This window comes from Botrytis porri (genome assembly GCF_014898465.1).
Source record: "Botrytis porri strain MUCL 3234 chromosome Unknown BPOR_020, whole genome shotgun sequence".
NCBI lineage: Eukaryota > Fungi > Ascomycota > Leotiomycetes > Helotiales > Sclerotiniaceae > Botrytis > Botrytis porri.
Window position 1 is genome coordinate 432606 of NW_024066094.1, and position 23297 is coordinate 455902.

General features: G+C 43.6%; 8 protein-coding genes across 8 annotated transcripts; 5 read left to right on the forward strand and 3 right to left on the reverse strand.

The window, feature by feature from the left end:
- Positions 1–161: 161 nt before the first annotated feature.
- Positions 162–718, forward strand: EAF01_011263 (uncharacterized protein; the record flags this gene model as incomplete). Its single annotated transcript, XM_038919520.1, has 2 exons — positions 162–329; positions 488–718. 2 exons carry the CDS (start codon positions 162–164, stop codon positions 716–718), a joined length of 399 nt encoding a protein of 132 aa, XP_038765034.1.
- Positions 719–2001: 1283 nt separating this feature from the next.
- EAF01_011264 (uncharacterized protein) lies at positions 2002–3102 on the forward strand (the record flags this gene model as incomplete). Its single annotated transcript, XM_038919521.1, has 4 exons — positions 2002–2116; positions 2165–2266; positions 2322–2434; positions 2488–3102. The coding sequence occupies 4 exons, from the start codon at positions 2002–2004 to the stop codon at positions 3100–3102; spliced, it is 945 nt and encodes a 314-aa protein (XP_038765035.1).
- Positions 3103–7214: 4112 nt separating this feature from the next.
- EAF01_011265 (uncharacterized protein) lies at positions 7215–7707 on the reverse strand (the record flags this gene model as incomplete). Its single annotated transcript, XM_038919522.1, has 2 exons — positions 7215–7607; positions 7666–7707. The coding sequence occupies 2 exons, from the start codon at positions 7705–7707 to the stop codon at positions 7215–7217; spliced, it is 435 nt and encodes a 144-aa protein (XP_038765036.1).
- Positions 7708–9141: 1434 nt separating this feature from the next.
- Positions 9142–10152, forward strand: EAF01_011266 (uncharacterized protein; the record flags this gene model as incomplete). Its single annotated transcript, XM_038919523.1, has 3 exons — positions 9142–9324; positions 9380–9843; positions 10071–10152. The coding sequence occupies 3 exons, from the start codon at positions 9142–9144 to the stop codon at positions 10150–10152; spliced, it is 729 nt and encodes a 242-aa protein (XP_038765037.1).
- Positions 10153–10677: 525 nt separating this feature from the next.
- EAF01_011267 (uncharacterized protein) lies at positions 10678–11963 on the reverse strand (the record flags this gene model as incomplete). Its single annotated transcript, XM_038919524.1, has 2 exons — positions 10678–11690; positions 11741–11963. The coding sequence occupies 2 exons, from the start codon at positions 11961–11963 to the stop codon at positions 10678–10680; spliced, it is 1236 nt and encodes a 411-aa protein (XP_038765038.1).
- Positions 11964–12537: 574 nt separating this feature from the next.
- On the forward strand, positions 12538–15534 carry EAF01_011268 (uncharacterized protein; the record flags this gene model as incomplete). Its single annotated transcript, XM_038919525.1, has 3 exons — positions 12538–13137; positions 13185–14022; positions 14069–15534. 3 exons carry the CDS (start codon positions 12538–12540, stop codon positions 15532–15534), a joined length of 2904 nt encoding a protein of 967 aa, XP_038765039.1.
- A 476-nt stretch (positions 15535–16010) lies between these two features.
- On the reverse strand, positions 16011–17233 carry EAF01_011269 (uncharacterized protein; the record flags this gene model as incomplete). The annotated part of the gene is made up of 6 exons (XM_038919526.1): positions 16011–16725; positions 16789–16869; positions 16938–16967; positions 17026–17036; positions 17109–17131; positions 17188–17233. 6 exons carry the CDS (start codon positions 17231–17233, stop codon positions 16011–16013), a joined length of 906 nt encoding a protein of 301 aa, XP_038765040.1.
- A 544-nt stretch (positions 17234–17777) lies between these two features.
- EAF01_011270 (uncharacterized protein) lies at positions 17778–22975 on the forward strand (the record flags this gene model as incomplete). Its single annotated transcript, XM_038919527.1, has 5 exons — positions 17778–17831; positions 17918–19363; positions 19421–19516; positions 19564–20058; positions 20108–22975. 5 exons carry the CDS (start codon positions 17778–17780, stop codon positions 22973–22975), a joined length of 4959 nt encoding a protein of 1652 aa, XP_038765041.1.
- Positions 22976–23297: the final 322 nt, after the last annotated feature.

Here is a 23297-nt window from a genome sequence, read left to right on the forward strand (position 1 = left end):
GAATGCGCTCAGAACTCGAATTCGGATTCGGCGAAATTCTTCAAAGCTTCTCGTCTCGGCAAGACTGTACAACTGAACCTCGGACCAATCAAGTGTCACCCGAATGAAAGCCTTTTCAGCTGTCAGCAGCCAATTGAAAGCAGTAGATTGATTCAACAACCATGACAATTATCACGAAAGCACCAACAATCCCATCGTTGCAAGAGTCAGGGAAATGTATATCGTTACTATTCGAAGATTGGATTCTGGATAATCTGGTGGATGCGGAAAGATTGGAGTGTTATTTTGGGCAACGAATGAAGATACCTAGGCATTCTCGGTATTGTACTGTATGTACAGTATGTACTGTACTGACTATATGTACTGTATATATTGTACTGACTATATGTACTGTCCTGACTGTACTGACTATATCCTCGGAAGCGGTTCAGCGGGGTCGCAGTCGGATCGGAACGAAACGCAACCACCCCTCACAAATATGTGCTAGTTCTTCACGAATAGTATCATCTCCAATGTCAGCATTGTTTACCACTGGCTGAGTTTCTCCAGAGAGCACCGCTTCATCCATCATACATCAGACTCATGCCAAGACAGCAGGATTGTGGGTGTCAGTTATCAACGTTATCTTGTTTGCCCCGCGGTACTGATACATGTCGTGGAGAAGATGGTGATGAACAGAGTCCAAGCAAAGATGTCATCTCCTCAGACTGAATCTTGAGGTCAACTAAGCCATTTCTCATTTGCCTTGCTCAACCACAATGTTCTGGGAGAACTTGCGATGCGTGGTCAAATGTTCCGTTGGCACAAAGCCACAGAGAGATCGGTTTGAAGAACCCATCAAGTATATTTGCTCCATTCACCATCCGTTCAACGACTCCAGTGTAGTTTCATACTCTATTTCGAATTAGACATATCATGTCTTCCACCAAGACTCCCTGAGAACTTGGCGAAATATACGTGCCAAGGTATGTTTCTCAGAAACAAGACTTGGGATAAGAGCTTTTCCATTATTCAGATGATACCAAGCAATCGAAGATGATACAGACTACAGTTTATATCTCTTTAAAAATAGGACATTTGAGACTGTGCTACCGTTACACTTCCATTTTTGGGGCACGGTATTTCACACACCCGATGATCTTTGCTTGGGCCCACTCGTCTCGAAAGTATTTGATATCTCCTTATCGTTTGACGCTGTAGCCGAATTGGTTTAATCAACAGTTTGAAACCCCGATTTCTACACTACCGAATTGAGGACTACCTCAATTTGGTAAGATCTTACAATTGGCCACCGTGATTTCTATTTCATTTTTACGAGAGATCCTCAGATTTGGTTACAAAGATACATCCCATTCGAGACGATTGATGCTTAAGAAGCTTATTTTTCGTCTGGAACTATATTCCCGACGAAGCTAAACTGAATTTTCTTGTACTTTACTCTCCATGGGCGTGGGCGTGGGCGTGGGTACCAGAGAATCAGCGTTTCAAAGAACAAATTTACATCATACAACATCTACTGATTCCCATATTCTAATTATGGTGCCTTCCATGGTTCTTGCGTGAAACCGATACCATATGGGGTACGATGGGGTGTTTGTCAGCATACGATCAACAGAATAAACTTTCAAATGAAGTGAAGATCAGACGGGCTAATAAGCATGAGCTGATTGTCTTCCTTTCTATGGCGTCTCATGGTTTCAAGAAGTACGAGGTTCCATGGGGGTCCAGATCAGCCACCAGATCTGCCATTGTTTTCAAACTTGAAGATAAAAGCCTCGAAAGCCTCATGATTTGTATCTTCATTCTACATCAGCACTTCATCTCTTAATCTTTTGGTCTGTCTGCTTTATTTCCCTTTACATTTACGTTCTTTCAAAAGGTAAGTCTTTCTATTTTGATAGAGCATTGAACAATAATAACAATTTATAGCTGTGCTTTCTTACTTCATTACCTTTCTTATTTATCTCACAGCTTGACGCTTATCACCGTACATATTTCATCATGAAGGGTTTCGGATCTATCTTAGCATTCATTGCTATCTCTGCCACACTCGTTTCTTCCCGAGCTTTACCAGAGAGCGAGTCTGATCTCATTGCTAGAGCACCAGTTCCAAATGGTTAGCCAATAGCACCTCACGAAAAATAAACACGGCTAACAAGATCAGTATTTGAGTTCTATGCTCGATCACCAAAAAACAACCAAAACAACGGTGGCGATGACGAAGATGACAATGATGACAACGATACGGACGGCAACGACAGTGCTGGCTAGTCCTTTGGTCTCATTTCATATCATTACTTTATACTGACTACCACTTCTAGCTAATGCAACAGCCAATGCTGCCGCAGATAATCCAAAGGCAAAGGGAAGTGCCAGTCTCAATGTGAACGCCGCAGCTTCAACCGGAGCTGGAGAGAAAGGCAAAGCAAGCAAGGCTCGTCCTACCACATACTTATCCGTATATCTCACAATACTAACTCATCACAGGGAAGCGCAAAGGCAACAGGTGGTGTAGCACAAGCAAGTGGTGCAGCGAAAGCAACTGGCGCAGCAAAAGCGACTGGCGCAGCAAAAGCAACTGGCGCAGAAAAGGCGACTGGCGCAGAAAAGGCAACTGGTGCAGCAAAGGCAACTGGTGCAGCAAAGGCAACTGGCGCAGCAAAAGCAGGCAAAGGTGATGCTGATCCCGCTGCGGACGGAGCTAGCACCGCTAAGGCAGGCAAAGGTGATGCTGATCCCGCTGCGGACGGAGCTAGCACCGCTAAGGCAGGCAAAGGTGATGCTGATCCCGCTGCGGACGGAGCTAGCACCGCTAAGGCAGGCAAAGGTGATGCTGATCCTGCTGCGGACGGAGCCAGCACCGCCAACCAATCTCTCACTGGTGAGATTCAGACCGAGCTCAGCTCTCTCGGACTCCGTGGCCTTCCTCTCCTCGAATCAAGAAAGAACAAGAACGGTACCGCTGCTGCCTCTGGGACTACTGGTGGTAACAATGCTGCTTCAACCGGTAATGCAGGAAAGAAGGGTAAAGGTGCTAAGGGGGCTGCTAAGCCTACCGGTGCTAGTGTTGCTTCCAGTGCTGCTGCGTCTGCGACAAACTAGTGGTTCTTCTCTTTCCTTTTTTCATGTTTTGAGGTGTTTGAATCGGATTTGGGAGGGTTCGGTTGGAAAATAAAAAATTGGACCAGGCGGTTTGATACCAGTCAACTGGGTTGATGTCCACGTGTTGTACTTTAGAAGATATGGTGTTCTGAGCTATAGATTTGAATGAAAAGCAATTTTAATCGAAATGTCCTGTGTTGGGTGAAAGGTTGTTTTAGGATTATTTCTCCATTTTCATCATGTTGAACTCAATCTCTGTTCAATTGGTAGATAACTTCTGGCTTGAATAGCTTCATCATGTGATACCAAACATCTACTGCTTGCTATATTTCCATTATGGCTATATTCTTAAGATAGGAAGTATCCTCGTGATTTACCACATGTATCACAATTACTACATAGTACCGAGCCAGCATCATGATGTATCACTTTCCAAAAGATCCCTTTCTCACTTACCACACAAATTGTCATGAGTCACAAGCCCCATCTACAGGAAGTATAAAATGGTCTCTTCATGCAACCTTCACACTCCCAAACTCTATACGCATTGTGCATGGAAGACCCTCATGTAACTTTGGATGTGGATTACTAGATGCTAGATACGATCTCTACACAGTCATATGGGTCGAATGTCGCTCGAGTCTAAGATAATATGAAGAAATGGGTAGATATTATTGAATCTCCTATTCGTCGTCGATGATGCGTATTATTATGCTCACTGCTAAATCGTCACTCTCGACGGTTGGTACTGCTTGTCAGCATGCAGGGAGAGGATAGCTATAAAAAAAGCATATGAAGCGTAGAGTTAATAACGCATATAAGAAACGTAATAGACAGCAGAAAAAATGTAGCGGGATAAACTGTTCTCAATGGCGTATCTAGCTTCCATTGCGGTGTCGATCAATATAGTTAGGATAGGTTGTTGGAGTTGTTCTTGGGTGATTGTTGGGGGGAGGGGGGTTAAATATCTATTGGCATTAATAAATTTTAAGCAACGACTGCTTGGTTTTCCATCTTCGCCACAATGGATATCTAAATTGATTTCGATTTCTAGATACTTTCCTTTTCCTTCTTTCCTGTTTCCAGCAAATGAATTTACGAACCAGCCTCCTGATTACAAGGTATTTGCATATTGTGCCAGCTTTCTTCTCACATACGTTACTAATTTGCACTAATAAAGATCTACTCACTTCCAGTACTCAAGAAACATAAACACGAAAGAAACCTACAGCTCAGATAGATTTCTCTTAATCTTTCCGCTATATAAAGCACTAACTCTCCTTACTCTGATCGTGTCAACTGAAAGTTAGAGGCTCCTCAAAACGCTGCCATATGGAGATTTTAGTGGCTGAGTGGTAGTACGATATCTTCTAGCCGTGGATCTTCTGCCTGATACGGAGTGAAAGCTTGGTAGTTGTAGCTGGGGTATAGAATTTGTTCTTTTTGTTCGTATGTTCTATTGTTGATCAATTCACTCTTGTTGTCGCTAGATTTGTGATATCGCATCTGGAAAAGATTCTACACTATTGTTGCCGCAAAAATCCTATACTCAATCAATCATCAGCAGATACTCAATGCAATCCTAGAAGTAGATTGCAGGCAGAAGCTCTCTGACATTAAGCATGTCTTTAGCAGCTGGTATTTTTCTTTACTTTCCAAGACCTTGGGATCCTGCTGTCTCTAAATAGTCTCTACCTAAACTATCTCAGCATCTGAACTCGAGCCTCTTCACCAACATGCCATCATCTCCTACTGGTCCCACGCCCGTTTTCGTCTAGTTTCTTATCCACACTGCCGAATTCACCATACTACTTTAATTCAAAGCTCGTGTTATATAAGTCTTTTTCTATCCTCATATACCGACAAGCAAGCATCTAATGACAAGCCAGTCATTACCTAGGTATCGTTCAATTGATGTGTACTTTCAGGACAATAACAGCCCGCTAGTCAATAGTCCTTATAATCGCTTGTAATGTAATGTGGATCGTGTGTGAGATACTTGGGGGATATTCGGAAGTAAGTTATTGCCATAGATTATCTTCCACCGATATTGAGTATTATTGTCATCGAAACTCGACTGAGATGCCGCTGCCACTAAAACCTAATTTATATCATTCGATTCCCACTCTACTCTTCCAACATTTCCTAGGACACATAATGAGCGAGAACCATCAAATTGCAGATTGGTGATCCTATAAGATTATCTCCCTCCATCCCAGCAAAGCGAACCATACTCAGGTGGAAATTGCTTTCTAACCTTGTGTGCCACGGTTCATCGAGTCTCACACATTTAAGCAAGGAATATGAAATTTTTGGATGAGACTCACTATACTAAAGAAGATGTAGCAATTAGATCTAACAATTTCCCTCTTTTTCGATTCTTGACTTAAGTGTGGATAGTATCCGCTTCTAGCACGTAATTTATCAATCTCATGATGTTAAGTTGGTCTCTAGCTGTCTATAAAAGGCTCTCCATGGTTTATTCTTTAATGACAAAATTGCTCAAGTACCAATCTACAAGGAACCCAAGAACTAGATGAGTCTCCTCCCGTTTGTACTATTTGTGGATTCTGGAGAGAATTCTCCTCCAGACACAAAGTTGTTGCCGACTTTACTTCCCCTGAAAATAGATTCAAAACTATGGATAAATGACAGTGATCACCATTTTGACATTCAATTTCCTTGGGAATAGCAGTTGTCAATGTTGTTAGGAAAGATTACTCCCTTGTAGTGATAGCTACAGGATCACTGCATCGAAAGTTCAGAACAAGGTTATGGGGGTCAGATCGAAGTATGGACGAGAGCATGCCGAGATTTGTCTCTTGTGGTATACTCAAGCCATGGCTTGTAAATAGAGAACCATTGGTGATTTAAATACTGGGGAATATAACTTCATCACCTCGCGACATTGGACGTCTGACCCTAAAGATAGCAAGTGGTAACCAATCGATTGCCCTTTACTCCTTATTATTCTGAGAGCCAAGAGCTAGGTATGATCACGATGTTCTCTCGTCCCTTGAGGTCTTTTGCTATCATTGATGATTAAGACTTGTGCGGATAACAAAACTTCTTGCTGCCATTACTTTCCCAAGAGCCGCCATCAACCACCAACATTCCACTTCATATGCCACCGCACCAGGGAAGATGGTACCTCACACGAATTCCCACGAATTCCCACAAATAGAGTAGAAAACTTTCGGTAGTAGCACTTCTCTGACAATATCCTCAAAGGACTTTGAGACGGTTCAATATGTGTTCGCAATGCAGAACAAGAACACTAAAAGTTCCTTTTTATGGACCCAGCCACCGAAATCCAGATAGCCTACGTCATGCAAAGTACCATTCACTCCCTCTAAACTTACGCAATACACTATGGCGCTATGTTCTCCACTGAGGCCATCTCATCAATTGACTCTTGTCGGTCCACGAGCCAGTCCAACCCCCCACGAGACCTTCGATCTACCTACAAATACGTATCCCTTCCATTCCTAACCACTTTTTCTTTCCACAAAATCACGATAGCGAATGTAACACTTGTGAGATGTTCCTAGCCTTTCAAAGCGGGCGCCAGAGGACTAAGTAGCTCAACGATGCCACAAGTTGAGTCATTATCTGATGGAAGATATGGCGTCCGCTAGCTTTCTTTAAGATATTGTATACTCGCTATCAAGTCTGAACTTGGGGTTTTACTGCCGTTCTCGATTATGACCCAAGTTATGTTTGATTGTCGCTTCTGCTGTAAATTTTATCATTGCCATCTTTGTTATTGTTGATCCTAAATGCAAAGTAAACTGGACCTCTCCCGCAACATTGAGATTGTTGACGTGGTCAAATGGAAACAAAAAGTCCGGCTAGACATAGGGACTACCGGTCTTTCACAAGCGTCTTGGGCCTTTTTTCTTTTCTTCGGACATTCGTAATTTGTAGAGAATACCTACAGACAGTCAATTATTATAACCGGCTACTGTTAGGTTTTCCATCGTATACAACGTGGCTCAAGATATGACTGCGAATACTTGATCAGTGCTGTGTGATCTGTATGTATGATTTCCAACCACAATTTCGATACTTCAACAGACATCAGCATTTTATGTCCCAATACAAGGCTTTACTTACACTCTCTTACTTCTTCTACTCTTCTTTCCATTTACAATATTGTATGAATCTTGATTATCTTCACGACCGGATCCATTGCGCCCCACAATCACACATAGGAATGAACAAGACCCACACTTGCTTGCCACATCATTCTCCCCAAAGACTGCAAGTGTTGCACTTCTGATTCTCTTCCAGGTGGTGACCGATATAATCGTACGCGGAGGTTCAAGGCCCACTACATCGAAACCCCACCAGCTTTTAATTATCGAAAATCCGTAGTCACTAGTCCCAAGAAAACCCCAATCTTCAAAAGCCAAAACACTACCGCCATCACCAGCCACAAGCACGATGTAATCCTTCTCCAAACAACAAGGCAGATTCGTGAAACTCAGGTGCTCCTCATGTAGCTGGGGCAAGATCCAAAACGAAGATGCAGGAAGTATTCTCTTGAGGGATCAAGCGTACCTTATACTCCGCAGATAGAATTCCCAGCGCACATGTAGCCATTGTAACCAAGGAGCTCTAATCCTAAAAGCTAGAGTTCGTGGGCTCGAGAAATAGTAAACTTTGAGTTGTTTTTCCTCAAGAGTTCGTTGAGAAACTTTTTCAACGAGAAACTGTAAGCGCGAGACTCGCAAGGAGGATGGCGCTTCATTTAAATTCCAGCCAAGTCAGTCTTTGTGATTTGTGTGGCGAAAGAATGCATTGATTTTCAGACGCGTCTTTGGGAACCGATTCGGCCTGGGTTTCGAAGTGTCAAGACTCCATATTATGGAACTGCAGGCAAATAGTGGTGTGATACGAACTGTGTCGTTCGGACACGGAGTGGTACCCTTGCTTGAAACTGGAGAAGTTAGCATTTAAATGGCCAATTACTCAAATGCTCACGTCATTTGGTGGGATCAGCATGCTTTCTAGCATCGATTTGGGTTGTAAATCAGTGGTTGATGAGTCTTGCTCGAAAGGTGGTGTGCGGAAGTGTCAGTAATATCGCAAAGCAATTGGGAACTCTATGCAGCATGCTTTGAGAATTATTGGATTGGACTAACGGATCTTAAAGAGATCTTCTTAAGAATGCAAACCCGTTGATGCTCTCAATATTTCATGCGAACCCTAAACAATGAACGATGAATAGGCGTTATAGCACTGGAGTCAATTAAAAGCACAATGGCACGGAAGTCCGATGCCCATACCTTTGCTCATGGGAGGACACAAAAGCAAGAGCTGCTAGAAAATTGGACCGTCAATGTAGGTAATCATTCATACAGTTTACCGATATCTACCTTGATGTCTACGAGACAGCAATGCGAGAATTGATGATGGAACCCAAAGGTCTTGCGACTTCTGCGGAGCTACACAGCTTTTTTGTCAAACTCAAGACCAACCTGCAATGATCGAGAGAACTCCAGAGGGGACACAAGAAAAGTCCTAAAAGTACTACCTAGGAAGACTAGATAACATTGAGGTAGGTGTACGCTGAACGGCAGCAACATTGAAGACTGCAATTAAAAAGTAGTTCTGCGTCGCAGAAAGACTGACAGAACTGAGCTAAATGTGCGTTGAAGTATGCAATACATTCACCAAGATGCAGCAGTTGCACATTCGGTATTGTATCCAGCAACACTGTTGAGGTAAGGTCTGGCTTCAATGGCAAGATATACCAATGAATAAGCATGGTTTGAAGACTGAAGCTAAGGCCATGGACAGTCGTCCTCGGAACCATCACCATATCACAGTTGTGAAGGTGATTCTCTCGGCGCGCCGAGAGGTACTAAGGATTTCTCCCACAGATAAATTTCCAAATCAGTTCCAGAAATGTTCTTCCAAAAACAATCTCAGATCAACAACCTTGGAAGAACTCAATTGGACTCTTTTCACAACCATTCCTTACAAATACCTCTCATCACATTGTATCAAAGAAGTTACACACAAACCATCATCATGAGCGCTCCAAATGAACTTGTTTGGTTGGGTAAACTCTTTTTGTTCAGATTGAACAACAAAGTCGTTGATACCTATGAAGCTTGCAAGAAGAAGATTTTGGAGAAGGTCAACAACAAGAAAGTCAAGAAAGTTGATGCTGTCCAAGAGGTTGAGGTTCAGCAGCCTTCCAGAGTCACTCATGTAAGAATGCAGATTACTAAGACAACCTGTCCAAGTTATGGAGATCGTTTTGAAGTTGTGGCTCAATTTCGGGAGCGAAACCAAGCAACCGGCGGAGCGGAAAATTAGCGGCTTGGCTAAATATTACCGATCAACCCTCACAACCTCATCATCACCACCATCGCATCAACAACTCCACCAGCACTCTCTCTTTTTCTCGCAAATCGTCACATCGCAACCCGTTTTTCCAAATATCGCAAGTCTTTCGAAAATGTCTTTTACACGCGCCATTCCTCGCGCTACCAGCACCATCGTCCGCACACAATCAGCAGTTCTCAACCAAGCACGAAATTTGTCTATTACCGCAGCCCGAAATTCAGCAGATCATGGTGACCACTATGATCCACCGAGCGGATGGTTATTTGGAGTGAAACCTGGAGAGAAGGCAGAGAAGGAGGGATGGGAAAATTTATGGGTGTACGGGTTTTTTGGAACTTGTGCTTTTGGAATTGTGGGTTATGCGGTTAAGCCAGATACCTCGTAGGTTTTTTATTTCTTTGTTTTGACGGGAATTCTTGTATGGGTCAAAGGTTGAAAGTGAGGTGATTGGTTTTGGGACTTTTCGGGATGGGCTGAAAGATCAGGGATTTTCAGAAGAGGGGTGGAGGGGTTGTGGCAAGAATGGAGCAAGAGAAATTTGGACGACAGGTTTCTACAGATACAGAATCACGCACGAGGCACAAGCAGCTGCTAACCATCATTCACAGAATACAAACATGGGCATTAGAAGAAGCACGCAGAAGGTTAGAAGCCGAGGGGATCTTGAAGGAGCCAGAAGACAAATCATAAACCATTATACTATTGGGCAAGCAAGTTACAATGGAGAATCTGGAACTGGATGGAACGCTTAAGGACGAAGACTGATGGAGCAGGGGAGTTGTACATACGAAGGATTGATGATGGAAGGCTATGAACATCTTGCGCAGAATTCCAAGATGTACGGGTTGCACGGAATATTATGCGTGCTAATAGAGCGAAGGAATGTTATTGAGTTTCTTTTCTTTTCTTTCTTAAGGAACTTGGTATCAACATGAGCTTACTTTGAATTTCGTTTGGTATGTGGTGATTAAAAAGTGAAAATTTGGAACTCGATGAAAGACCCGCGTACCGCTCATCAGATCAGGATTGCTATCTGGTCATCATTGGATTTGATATTTTTCAACTTCGATCATGTCTTCTCTCACCTGTTCAAATTCCGGCAGAAGATAGTCTTTCACAATGTGATTTTGCAAGTTCAAAGTATGACTAATATATATCCCATTTTTCGCTTTTCCATTCATCCGGCTCTATGAATACATACAAATATATAGCTCGTTAATTAGGTACAACATAACTCCACTCATGCTCTTCATCACCATATTGTCTAGCCTCGATCCATTCTTTCATCTTCAATGCGATCTCACCAGCTTCTTGATCTGGTCTCAATCCACACTCGACCAAATTACCCTTCCATGAGATATTTCTCACTGGACTGACGACTGCAGCGGTTCCTGCTCCGAACGCCTCTAATAATCTACCTTCCTTTGATGCATCTGCTAGCTCACTCATAGTGTATTTACGCTCAGAAATGATCCACCCCTCCTTGGCAAGCTTCTCGCGAGCTAAAGATAGAACAGAGTCTCTTGTGACACCTCCCAGAATTGTACCGTCCAATGGAGCGGTAACCAATTCCTTTTGGCCTTCCTTATTCTTAATAACCACAAACATGTTCATGGTTCCAACCTCGGTAACATACTCCTCCTCGCCGAACAACCATAAGTTTTGGTGGAACCCCCTCTTGGCGGCCTCTAATTGTGGCAAGATACATGGAGCATAGTTTGCACCCAACTTTTTATCTCCAACTCCTCCAGGCCATGCTCTTACGGCATAATCTGTAGCTTCTAAGGACACAGCCTTGAACCCAGTAGGGTAATAGGGCCCAACTGGAGAAGCAATAACATATAGTAAAGCGGAACCTGGTGGTCCAACACCTAGTGTTCTTTGTGTTCCAATCATAGTCGGTCTTAGATATAAAGAATATCCTCTTTCATCTGGAATGAAACGTTTCTCCATAGCAACGAATTTTGAGATCAATTCAATCATAGCGGATTGATCGAAAGTCGGCAGAGCAATACGAGCGGAAGATTTGTTCATTCGTTCCATATTCTTGGTAGGTCTGAAGAGCCGTACCTTTCCGCTTTTATCCTTGTATGCCTTCATTCCTTCGAAACACTCGAATGCATAGTGGAAAACGCAGGACGCGGGATCGAGGGAAAGATTTTGGTAAGGTGTTATGCGTGCGGGTAACCAACCATCTGAAGCTGTCCATTCAATACTAAGCATATGATCTATGGGCGGTCAGCAATTGTCAATGTTGTGAGATCTCCGAGGAGCTTGCCTGTAAACGATCTTCCAAATACCAATTCATTGGGGGGGAGTGGTTCTTTAGGAGTAGTCTTTTTCGTTATGGTCAATTTGGTAGGGTCGATATCTTGTAGCTTCGTCGTAGAAGCAGCTTCTGCTTGTATGCTGTATAATCTCGAAGAAGCCTCCCATCGCCTCAACACTCTGGAGCTTGGCTTTGCGAAAGCTGTCCCTCTTGGGAACAATTGACGAAGCATTTTGACCAATTTCAAAGAATAAAAAGTTGGGATGAACCTCGATATGTGAATTGGGACACTTGAGCTTCTTAAATGTGTAAGATCCCACCTATGCTTTGAAATGGTCCTCGGAGCCAGTCATTCAACTCTCAATGTCCAAAATAAATTTAAATGCTGTGACCACCACTTCCCGGCTCCGAGTTGCGGAGTGTCAGGATAATCATGTCCCATCAGATTGCAAGGATTAGAAAGATAACATTTAAATCTTATGCAGACTTATTAAGCAACATATCCCTGAAATCACAAGCTTAACACTCGTTGTGGTCGAATTCCTGAGTAGGCGTCCCTTTATTATTTTGACAAGGCTTACAGTTTTTGTACACCCAGCGGGAGGGAAAAGTTGCGAAACCACAAAGGAATATATCCATCGTCTAAGAAAGGTCCAGGGGAAAATCATCAACTGTCACTCTAACGAGATCATACCAGTCAAGATAAGCTTCCTTACAATATATTTAATCAAGGGTACAAGGTTTATGCGACAGAAGTTCGGACAATCCTTTGATACTCTAGTGTTGGTGGGAGGAGACTTGCGAAGATGTTCAGTTCCGCGTTGAAGTCCTTCACCTCGAATATCAACTCGAACTACTCAGTATCCTCCACACCCAGTTCATACTCAGGACCATGGAAAATATACGATGCGAAAAAGAAATCAACAGGAAAGACTGCTTCAGTCTTTGTCCTCGATCGCAAAGCCTTGGACGCACATGCAGGATCCTTGGGGCGATCGAGTGCTACCTCGATGAAGCGTGCGACTGAGGAGGTAATTGAAAGATTAAAGAAAGAAGCATCGTCTTTGGCAAGGCTGCGGCATCCTAGTATTCTGGAACTGGCGGAGCCGGTGGAAGAATTGAGGGGTGGAGGACTACAATTTGCGACAGAAACCGTAACGGCTTCGTTATCTGGCCTACTACAGGAAAAAGATGAACAAGAAAGAGCTGGTGGGATTGGCGGACGCTCAAGTCGATATGTCACAGAGGATTCGGATGGTGGCAGAAGGAGGAAAGAGGTCGAGATAGACGAATTGGAAATACAAAAGGGTCTATTGCAGATCAGCAAAGCATTGGAGTTTTTACACGATAATGCTGGCCTCGTACATGGCAACCTGACTCCTGATGCTGTGTTTGTGAATGCTAAGGTGAGTTTCTTAAGCATGTTTACATATACTGCGACTAATGATTGTAGTCTGATTGGAAACTTAGTGGACTTAGCTTTTGCAGTCCGCCAGACAATTCGACCAAAGCATCTTCAGTGCAACCCATTAACCTCTCTGAGGTTCTGAATATCGATCCTCGAATACCCCGTTCTGTCCAGATCAACCTTGACTACTGTTCCCCGGATTTTGTCCTAGACTCGAATTTAAATGTTTCAGCAGATATGTTCTCACTAGGTCTTCTCATTGTCGCTCTCTACAATTCGCCTCATACATCACCACTGGAGTCCAACAACAGTGTATCTGTTTATAAAAGACTATTTACCACATCTTCCACCATCCCTTCATCTAGCAATAGCTTCTTATGTAAAAAGCCATTGCCGAGAGATATGACTGGAGAGGTACTACCGCGATTGATTACTAGACGTCCAGCGCAACGTATGACCGCAAAAGAGTTTCAGGACAGCGCTTACTTTAATAACATTTTGATATCTACAATTCGATTTTTGGACTCTCTACCCGCTAAAACTCCTAATGAGAAGGCCCAATTCATGCGTGGGTTGTCCAGAGTATTACCATCATTCCCAAAGAGTGTTATGGAAAAGAAGGTTTTGCCGGCTTTGTTAGAAGAAATGAAGGATCGAGAACTGATATCATTAATTCTACAAAATATTTTCAAAATAATCGAATTGTTACCCTCCGGAAGAAGGCCTTTTACCGAAAAGATCATGCCTAGGCTTAAGGAGATATTTCTGAATAACCCCAAACCTCCTGCCGAGCGCGATGCTGCAAAGGAAGCCGGGTTGATGGTATTGTTGGAGCATATTCAAGTAATATCTGTCAATTGTTCGGGTAAAGAGTTTAAAGATGGTAAGATATTCGCCAGGTGTTAGATGTATTGTGCTAATTGCCTTAGATATCTTGCCCATTGTAGCGATATCGATAGATTCGCCAACGCATGCACTTGTAGACGCTGCTTTGCGAAGCCTTAATGTAGTTCTTCCTATCCTTGATTTTTCTACCATCAAGAATGAACTTTTCCCAGTCATCTCTTCGGTGTTCACAAAGACCAGTAGTCTAGGAATAAAGGTCCGAGGGCTAGAGGCTTTTGTGGTTCTTTGCGGTGGCTCAAATGATCCAGCTTCTAGCAATGATGGTCTCGATGGCATTGGGGGTGCTAAGAAAAACACATCCACCCCCCTCGACAAATATACCATGCAGGAGAAGATAGTACCTTTGATTAGGGCAATTAAGACGAAGGAACCTGCTGTTGCAGTCGCTGCTCTAAATGTTCTTCGACAGATAGGTAATATAGCTGACGCAGAATTCGTTGCTATGGATATTCTCCCGATATTATGGAATATGAGTTTGGGGCCACTCCTGAATTTACAGCAATTCCGATCTTTTATGGAACTCATTAAAAGCTTATCTGTTAGAGTCGAATCTGAGCAAACAAAGAAGCTGCAAGAGCTATCCGGTACTAATGGTGCAGGTGCAAGGGCAAATGGTACCGATGATTTTATGTCGTTTGGCGCCGCCTCAGCCTTCCCATCCGCCGTGGGATCAGATGATCCTGAAATGGATTTCGAACGACTTGTTAAGGGCGAAACTGGTGCACTTTCATCAAACAACGCCTTGGATTCCAGCTGGGATGCCAATCCCGTAAGCCCCCATGCTCAACAACCACAGTCGGCGCAACCAAAACCCTCTTTTGCTTGGTCTACCCCGTCGCCAACAGCGCCTACATACCCTTCCAATTCAATCAACAGTGTCCTTCGATCACAACAAGCGACATCACGAACAGTCACTCCAGACCTCTCAAGCTTTGGTGCTTTAACACCATCAGCTACCCAATTCTCACAACCGCTTCAGCCGCAATCCAATTACTCAAATTCCATACAACCACAATCCTCATTCTCACAACCTCAATCCGCGTTTTCTCCACCAAAACCTTCATCCTCGACTTTGAACTGGAACAGTGCAGCTGCATCCTCAAATCCCAACCCATGGGGCTCTACGCCCACAACCTCGACCCTATCACCCATCTCACCCCCTCCTTTAAATTCCTCCTTCTCTTCAATGAACAACTCAATGTCTTCACTTTCTATGAATCAAATGAACCAAGCTAGACCCGCTTTAAACAGTTCGCAGAGCGCCTCGAGTGCGTTCTCAGGGTTTTCGTTGCCTCCACCACCCAGTGCGGGGACCGGGGGCACAGGAAACTACAGTGCGGTTGGGAGTACCAGGGGAAATGGGCTGGGAAGTGGCGGAATAGGAATGGGAATGGGAATGGGAATGGGTCAGCCAAGGCCGGTTGTGCAACAGCAGCAGCAGCAACCACAGAAAAAGAGTGGATTGGATGCATACGAGAGTTTATTGTGAGGTGGCGTGACTTCATATCAGATGCGAAGTTAGGACTGAAAAGTATGGAGGCATGGGATCAAACAGGGATCCGGAATCAGAAGACATACTTTAGGTATAGGATGCGGAGTGGAAATGGATCGTTTGCATGAAAATGGATGATGGGAGGTTTGCAAGCACCTGACAATTGGGTGCTGGTGGAGTTATGAGTGTAATAGTAGACATATACCTAGCGGGTAGGAAAATGGATAAACATCGAACGAGCATGAAGTTGTTTAAGCGAGTTGAAGTGAAATATTTCATCTTTCTGAGCAATGTGAATTTCCGTGATAAGTATTTCATTTACATTGAATGATATCTCTGGGATCTTAAATTGTTTGTAATGCCCTCTATCCCTTTCCAGTGCTTCTATTCAAATGAAATAGGTATACAAAGATTAAATGGCCTAATTTCATTTTTTTGTTATCCATCCCACCTTCACAACCGGACGAACGGATCTACAGTCCCTTCTCTGCGCGCATCTTTCTGAAGAAATCTGTCACTCCGGTGAATACGACGAGTAAAATACCTCCACCGGGTCCTAATCTAAGAACCTTAGGTAAGAATCCCTTGTATAATGCTGCGAAACCTTCCTCCTTCATCACCGTACCAAGAGCTGGCCATGCCCAGTTGTATTTTGGTGCTAATCCGGCAACCTTGGGACTATTTTGAATACGCGATTTGACGACATCCATTGGTGTGTTGAGAATTGTACCGGTGGTACCACCGATTGCTCCGGAAATCATGTTGACCATCATTTCTTGCTTCTTGTTATCGGGCTTCGGCATCAATGCCTTGACTTGGAAGATACATCCAAAGTATCCGGCGTTCCATAAGATATGTCTCCACATTGTACTTTCCAGTCCGTTGTATAGAGCTAATGGACCCTCGGCCTTTACAATTTTACTAACGCAATCAACCATTCCGGTGTATTTTCCGGCAGACGCGCGATCTTGCAGACGGATCTTGACGAGCTCGAAGGGAACGACTACGAAGGATTCCGTAGCTCCGGCGGTAGCTCCGGTGAGAATGGAGAGGGATTGGTTCATTTTGGCGACACCGAATATATCACGGTAGAACTTTCCCCAGGATTCGTTGGCTGCAAATTTAGTGGCACGTTTAGGAGCTTCCATCAGAATTGGGGCTTCAATTCCGCGGTATAGTCGTGAGACACTTGGGATATATATCAGTACCTATCTTGAGATTAATGGGGTAGCATTATTGCGGAGTTTATACCCTTCATTCTTAATGATCTTTCTAAAGCAATCCACCATGCCATTGTAGCCATCTGGCCCCGCGGAACTGGTTTGCAATTGTCTATCCTTCCGTCAACATTCTGTCTGACATCTGCTCAATGTACTGGCGCAGTGGGACTGAAAACTTACACTCTAGTCTTTACAACATCTAACGGGTACCTGCATGAGTCAGTAAGATGCAGTAGCAAATGCTTGTCTTCTGTTGAGGGGCACTTACATAATAAGAATCTATGGCAATGGTACATAATTTAGTTCCGTAGTTCTGTAAGTTTCGTATGATACGCAACAGAAAGAACTTACTTCAGATACACCGGCGATCGCACCTACATTGTCTCTGTAAGTCTCAAGTTCATGATATGGGGTGAGGGGTAAAACATACCAGCAGCGAACTGGTAAACGAAGGGAAGAGGCTTTTCGGTCGACATGGTTGCGATCGGGGCTATAAAATAGTTGGAGATGAGTATGGTGTCCTATGTAGAGAATTGTGTAGAATGCGATGAGTTATTGGTACAACATACCTTAATCTAACTACCTCTATCTAAGCTGGACTGTCGCTGTTGAGAAATTATTTTGATCTCGTGTGATCTGTGCGATGACAATCTTATCAACCCCAGGGGTTCTAAGCTCTTCCGCTGCTTCTCCACCTTTAGCCGATAGTCGGAGGGTCAGACATAAAATCACCGGATGATGGATGATGTGAAGTGAAGACAGGGGCAGAATGACAAGACAGTACCAAATACGCGCTAGGACTGGGAATATACATATAAAAATGGAAAGCGCGTCTCTAAATCGCGTAGTCGCGTATTCTACTCCACAAAGTGCAAGAACTGTCAATCAATCTACATCCCAGCTACATTTAACACTTTACATATTGCTTGATGATTCAGATTACTGTTGAATCTTGCTATATTTCCATAACATAACATCATCTTTCATGTACTTTAGCAATTCATATTTTGTGAAGACATAATGCCTCTTCAAAAGTCCTTCTCTGAGACTAATCATCCAGGAAAAGAGAATCACGTATGTATACACTCTACTTACTGTGGAATTACACTACAAATAATTGGTCATGTTATGAACTAAATTGGAAACTAATTGAATCGCAGTCTCGACAGCCATGGCAGAGGAATAAGAATCACCAGAACCAACAACAAAAGCCCAAAGTTCCCGCGAAACCGTTAGCAGAAAAACCGCCGGTACCTGTTTCTACAACTACGAAGAATATACTTAGCAACTTTCAATATCGAGAACAGCCTGGGAGGGGAGACGATTCGAAAGAGGTTATAAATTTAGTGTCGTCGGAGACGGATAGTAGAATTGCCACGCCTTCGAAGAGGCGGCGGCAGGGCTCCTCAAAAGATGAGAAGAGTTCTGTAGAAGACGATGTCTTTCTTGACGATTTCACTTCGGCAGATGTACCTTCAACACCGTCAATGGGGTTTGATCCCACACAAAACGCCGATTTCAGACGACCATTTAAAGCAGTATCACCTGACGATCGCATAATTTGGGATACAAATAAGGATAGTCAACAACTACCTGAACCAGAGAGCCCCAAACTGGGGAAGAGGAAGAGGGGCGATACTGACATCGGCAGAGCACAGAGTTCTTCACCTATACTAGCTCATTCTTCGCAAGCAGATTCTTTTCCTAGGCCGGGGCCAGAAGTCGAGGTATGGATGAAATTGGGCCAGACTAAGGACATTAAACTCTCGCGAATCATGGAAAACGCATCTCCACAATCATCGAGGGAAGGAAATACACCTAGAGGATTGACCAGATCAAGAAGTCTTGGCAATCCATTGAACCCTAAGAGACACCAACCAAGCAGGATAGGGAATAGTAGAAATATCGATACGCCGGGCTTGATGAGGCGATTGCAGGAAGATTACAAGCCGAATGAGTCTAGTGGCCCTTCAAGCTCATCACCTCTTCCTGACAAAGGTCAATTTCAATTTGAAGGACCAAGTTCTCCATTAGGCCCAAAAGGAACTAAGAAGAGGACATCGCCCTTAAAAAAGAGACTCGACCCGCCCTCTTCACCGAGTACGAATGTCGAATCTCATGTTGCTTTACCAAGTCCAAAAGGACCTTCCACTGCCGAGTCAGATTATGGTTCTGATGATGGTCTAGACGAAATTGGTGGAATGATACTTTCGGCTATCGAATCACAATCGCAAGCTCCTGCAGCTTCAACTTCAATGTCACGACCACTACCACAGAAAACATATGAATCGCCAATTAAGCCCAGAGCTCACTCTACGTATAAACCTCAGATTGTAGCCAAAAGTCCTGATCCGTCGAAAGCATTGGAGGACGATAGCAGCGACGAATTTGGTGAAGGTTTGGACGATGATGATTTCGATGCCGCATTTGCAGGATCAGCTCCAGTAGATGATGTGGAGCTTCCGCCGTCAAGGCCCAGAGGGGCAGCAGCTAAAAAGGATGAGTCCGATGATGAATTTGGCGACGATATAGACGATTTAGATTTTGCGGCTGCAGAGATAGCAGCAACGCAGTCACTAAAACAATCAACAGATAGCTTAATGCCTGTACGTCCGAGAAATCCATAGCAATAAATGCTTAATCCAATGCTAAGAAATGTCTAGTCTATGGAAAAAGTTCGCGCAATTCAAAGATATCTTGTCACTATGATAGATGATAATCAGTATGCAGGTGTTAGTGGTAAAATGCAATCAGAAAAGGTAACCTCTTATGAACTCATGCCTTGATTTAGCTAATCACCCACGAGGTACTCTATCTTCAACCCGAACGCTCAAAAATCAAAAGAATGGTGTGTCTTCGAGGTACCTGGATTGATACTCCTGTGACTACAAAAGCTTTTGTTCACATCATTGGCAAATTTGATGCACAGGGAATTTGTGTCATAGATGATAACTCTGGCTTGATCATTCTTCACCCGGATCATCTTATTTCTGCGCTTGTAGTAGCGGATTCTTTTGGATGTACTCGACGTGCAGTCCTTCAAGATAGGGTCAAAGCCACTGGTGAAGCATCTCCAGCTATGCTCTATGGAACGATTCTTCATGAGATATTTCAAGCTGCAATGCTTGTCAATCGCTGGGATCGGACGTTCCTTAGCGAGCTTATTGATAAGCTTGCTCAGAGGCATCTCGAAGATTTTTATGTTATTAAGGTCGAAATACCCCAGGCTGTTGAATATCTACATAGCAAAATGGGAGAATTACAAGCATGGGCAGAATTGTTTGTGTCGTCTCAACCAAAGGTATGCGAAGCAATCCGGTTTCCTCCTTGAGTACTAACCTGTTCAATAGCCTGGAGCTCTAGTAAAGGCTGGAAATGGTGAAACTGTGGCTATGTGTGTCAGTAATCTTCTCGATGTTGAAGAACACGTTTGGTCTCCAATGTATGGTCTGAAAGGTAACGTTGATGCTACGGTACAAATCACAATGAGAGACGAAAAGGGGCAAAGAACTCTCACTGCACCCTTTGAAGTCAAGACCGGCAAAAATCCGAGTGTCGCCAACCGTGCACAAACAGCGCTTTACAATCTTCTCATATCTGATCGATATGATGTTGAGATTGCTTATGGAATTCTATACTACATGGAAACTTCGGAGACCATTAGAATTCCTGCCATTCGTCATGAACTTCGTCATATGATCATGCAGCGTAATGAGCTCGCGTGTTTTGTCCGAGAGAAAAATGCTCAACTTCCACCTATGCTCAAGAAGGAGAACATGTGTGGAAGATGTTATGCGAAGAATACCTGCTTCATTTATCACAAGCTGGCTGATGATGGAACTGGAGAGACAAGCGGTATGAAGGAGAAGTTTGATGAAGTGGTCAGGCATCTTACTCCAAGACATAAAGAATTCTTCCTTAAATGGGATGATCTTCTTACAAAAGAAGAGAAAGATTCCTTAAAATTTCGTCGAGAACTATGGACTATGTTGAGCTCAGAACGAGAGAAGCTTGGTCGATGTTTCTCAAACGTTATAATTGAGGAAGGATCAGCATATGAAGATCAAAATAACGAGAAGATCAATCGATATCGATACACCATGATCAAACCAAAACATACCGCAACACCAGGGTTCTCCTTCATGGACTCTCAGATAATAGTAGGAGAACCAATTGTCATCTCAGATGAAAAGGGCCATTTTGCTCTCGCCAAAGGTTATGTTACGAACGTACGCAAGAACAGGATTACAGTCGCTGTTGATCGGCGTTTACATAATGCTCGCATCAGACAACCTGGATTCGATGAGGTTAATAACCAGGTCTTTGCTAGTATCATGGAAGTCGCTGCAGAAGGATCTACACCAGCCGACTCTATTGGGAAAATTAAAGAGGATCCAATTCTTTACCGTCTCGATAAGGATGAATTCAGTAATGGTCTTGCTACTGTTCGGAACAATCTCATCCAGATCATGACCGAAGGTCCATTTGGATCACGCGAAAGTCGAAGTCTGGTTGTTGACCTCAATCCTCCTCGGTTCAAACCACATTCCACTCAGTACACATTGAAAGACCGATCTTGTATCAATGTGGATCAACGTCGTGCTATCGAAAAAGTCATGTCCGCACAGGATTATGCTTTAGTACTTGGTATGCCTGGTACTGGAAAGACTACAACTATTGCTCATATAATCCGAGCTCTTGTTTCGCAAGGGAAATCCGTTCTTCTCACTTCTTACACTCATACAGCTGTAGACAATATTCTTCTGAAACTTCGCGATGACTCGATCCCGATCCTGCGTCTAGGCATTAAAGCTAAGATCCACCCCGATGTTCAAGAATTTGCTAAACTCGCTGTCGATCCCAAAGATACCATGGAAGAAATTCGAAGTGTCTGGCATGATACACCAATTATTGCTACTAGTTGCCTCGGTATCAACCATCCCATTTTCAACGAACGTACATTCGACTACTGCATAGTAGATGAAGCTTCTCAAATCACACTACCCGTCTGTGTTGGTCCCATTCGTCTCGCTCGCACATTCATCCTTGTCGGAGACCACAATCAACTTCCCCCCTTAGTCAAAGACGAAGAAGCTCGAAAAGGAGGTCTAGATATCTCACTCTTCAAATACCTCTCCGATGCCCATCCTCAAAGCGTCGTTTACCTCGAACATCAATACCGCATGAATGCCGATGTGATGGCTCTCTCCAATACACTTATTTACAATGGTCGTCTTAAATGCGGTAGCACTTCTGTGGCTAATCGTAAGATTGTTATTCCCGATATGGACGCTTTGAAAGCGAATCATCACACACCCAGTAGTATCTTACACAGTACACAAAAATCTGTTTGTCTCGAACCGAAAAAGGGAAGATGCTGGTTACGAGATCTCTTGGATCCGGAAGTTACCGTAGCATTTGTGGATACCGATGGTCTCGGCGAGATAGCACGAGAATGTGAAAAGGGAAATCGAACGGTGAATGACGTAGAAGCTAGAATCGTAACGCAACTCGTCACTTCTCTCATAGCTGTCGGTATCGATCCCACAGAAATAGGAGTCATGACACATTACCGCTCCCAATTAGCTTTACTCAAAGATAGTCTTCGTAATGCTAAAGGTGTGGAAATGCATACTGCAGACAGATTTCAAGGAAGAGATAAAGAGGTTATCGTGTTGAGCTTGGTGAGAAGTAATGAAGCGGGAAGCATTGGAGAGTTGTTGAAGGATTGGAGGAGGATCAATGTAGCGTTTACAAGGGCGAAAACGAAGTTGTTGGTTGTGGGGAGTAGAGGGACGCTGAAAGGCAAGGCAGAGAAGGATGGAGGAGATAAGAAGGAAGAAATGGTTAGTAGATTTGTAAGGTTGATGGAGGAAAAGAAGTGGGTTTATGAGTTGAAGGAGGAGCAGTTGATGGGACACTGGTGGGAGGTGTCGGGGACTGCGACGCAGGGGAGTGTAGGATTATCGCAGTGGGTCAAGGTAGAGAATAATTTGGGGAAGAGAAAGAAGCCCGATCTGATGGATATCGAGGGAGACGAAGATGGAAATAAGGAAAACATGAAAAGGAGCGTGATGCCTAGCAAGAAGGATCCGATGGCTGTGAAGGGTAGCAAAGGAAAACACCAGCCCAAGAGGATCAAAGGGGGGTTGGCGATGAATAATGGGAATATAAGGCAAGGAAGCGTTTTGATGGATTTGGTTAACGATATGTCATGATTCATTGGAATTGGGAATAGAAATTTGTAGGATCATTCTGATTAGGCGTTTTAGGATGGGGTTGGTCTTCCACGTTCATGGATTTATCTTGAGCATAGCGTTGAGGTGGGAAACAGGTTTTAGTATATTTTTTGTATGAATAGGGATGGTTTGTTTAGATCAATGTATGCATGGATTATTGCGTAGGAAATGGTATGCTAGTGTTTGGGTATTTAAAGGCAGGAGAGAGTGGGGTTTGTTTCTCTAACAGCATGTATGAGATGGGTTTGCTTTGTTTGGTCATTATGATGCGATACCTTTTTTTTTAATCTGCAGATTGAAT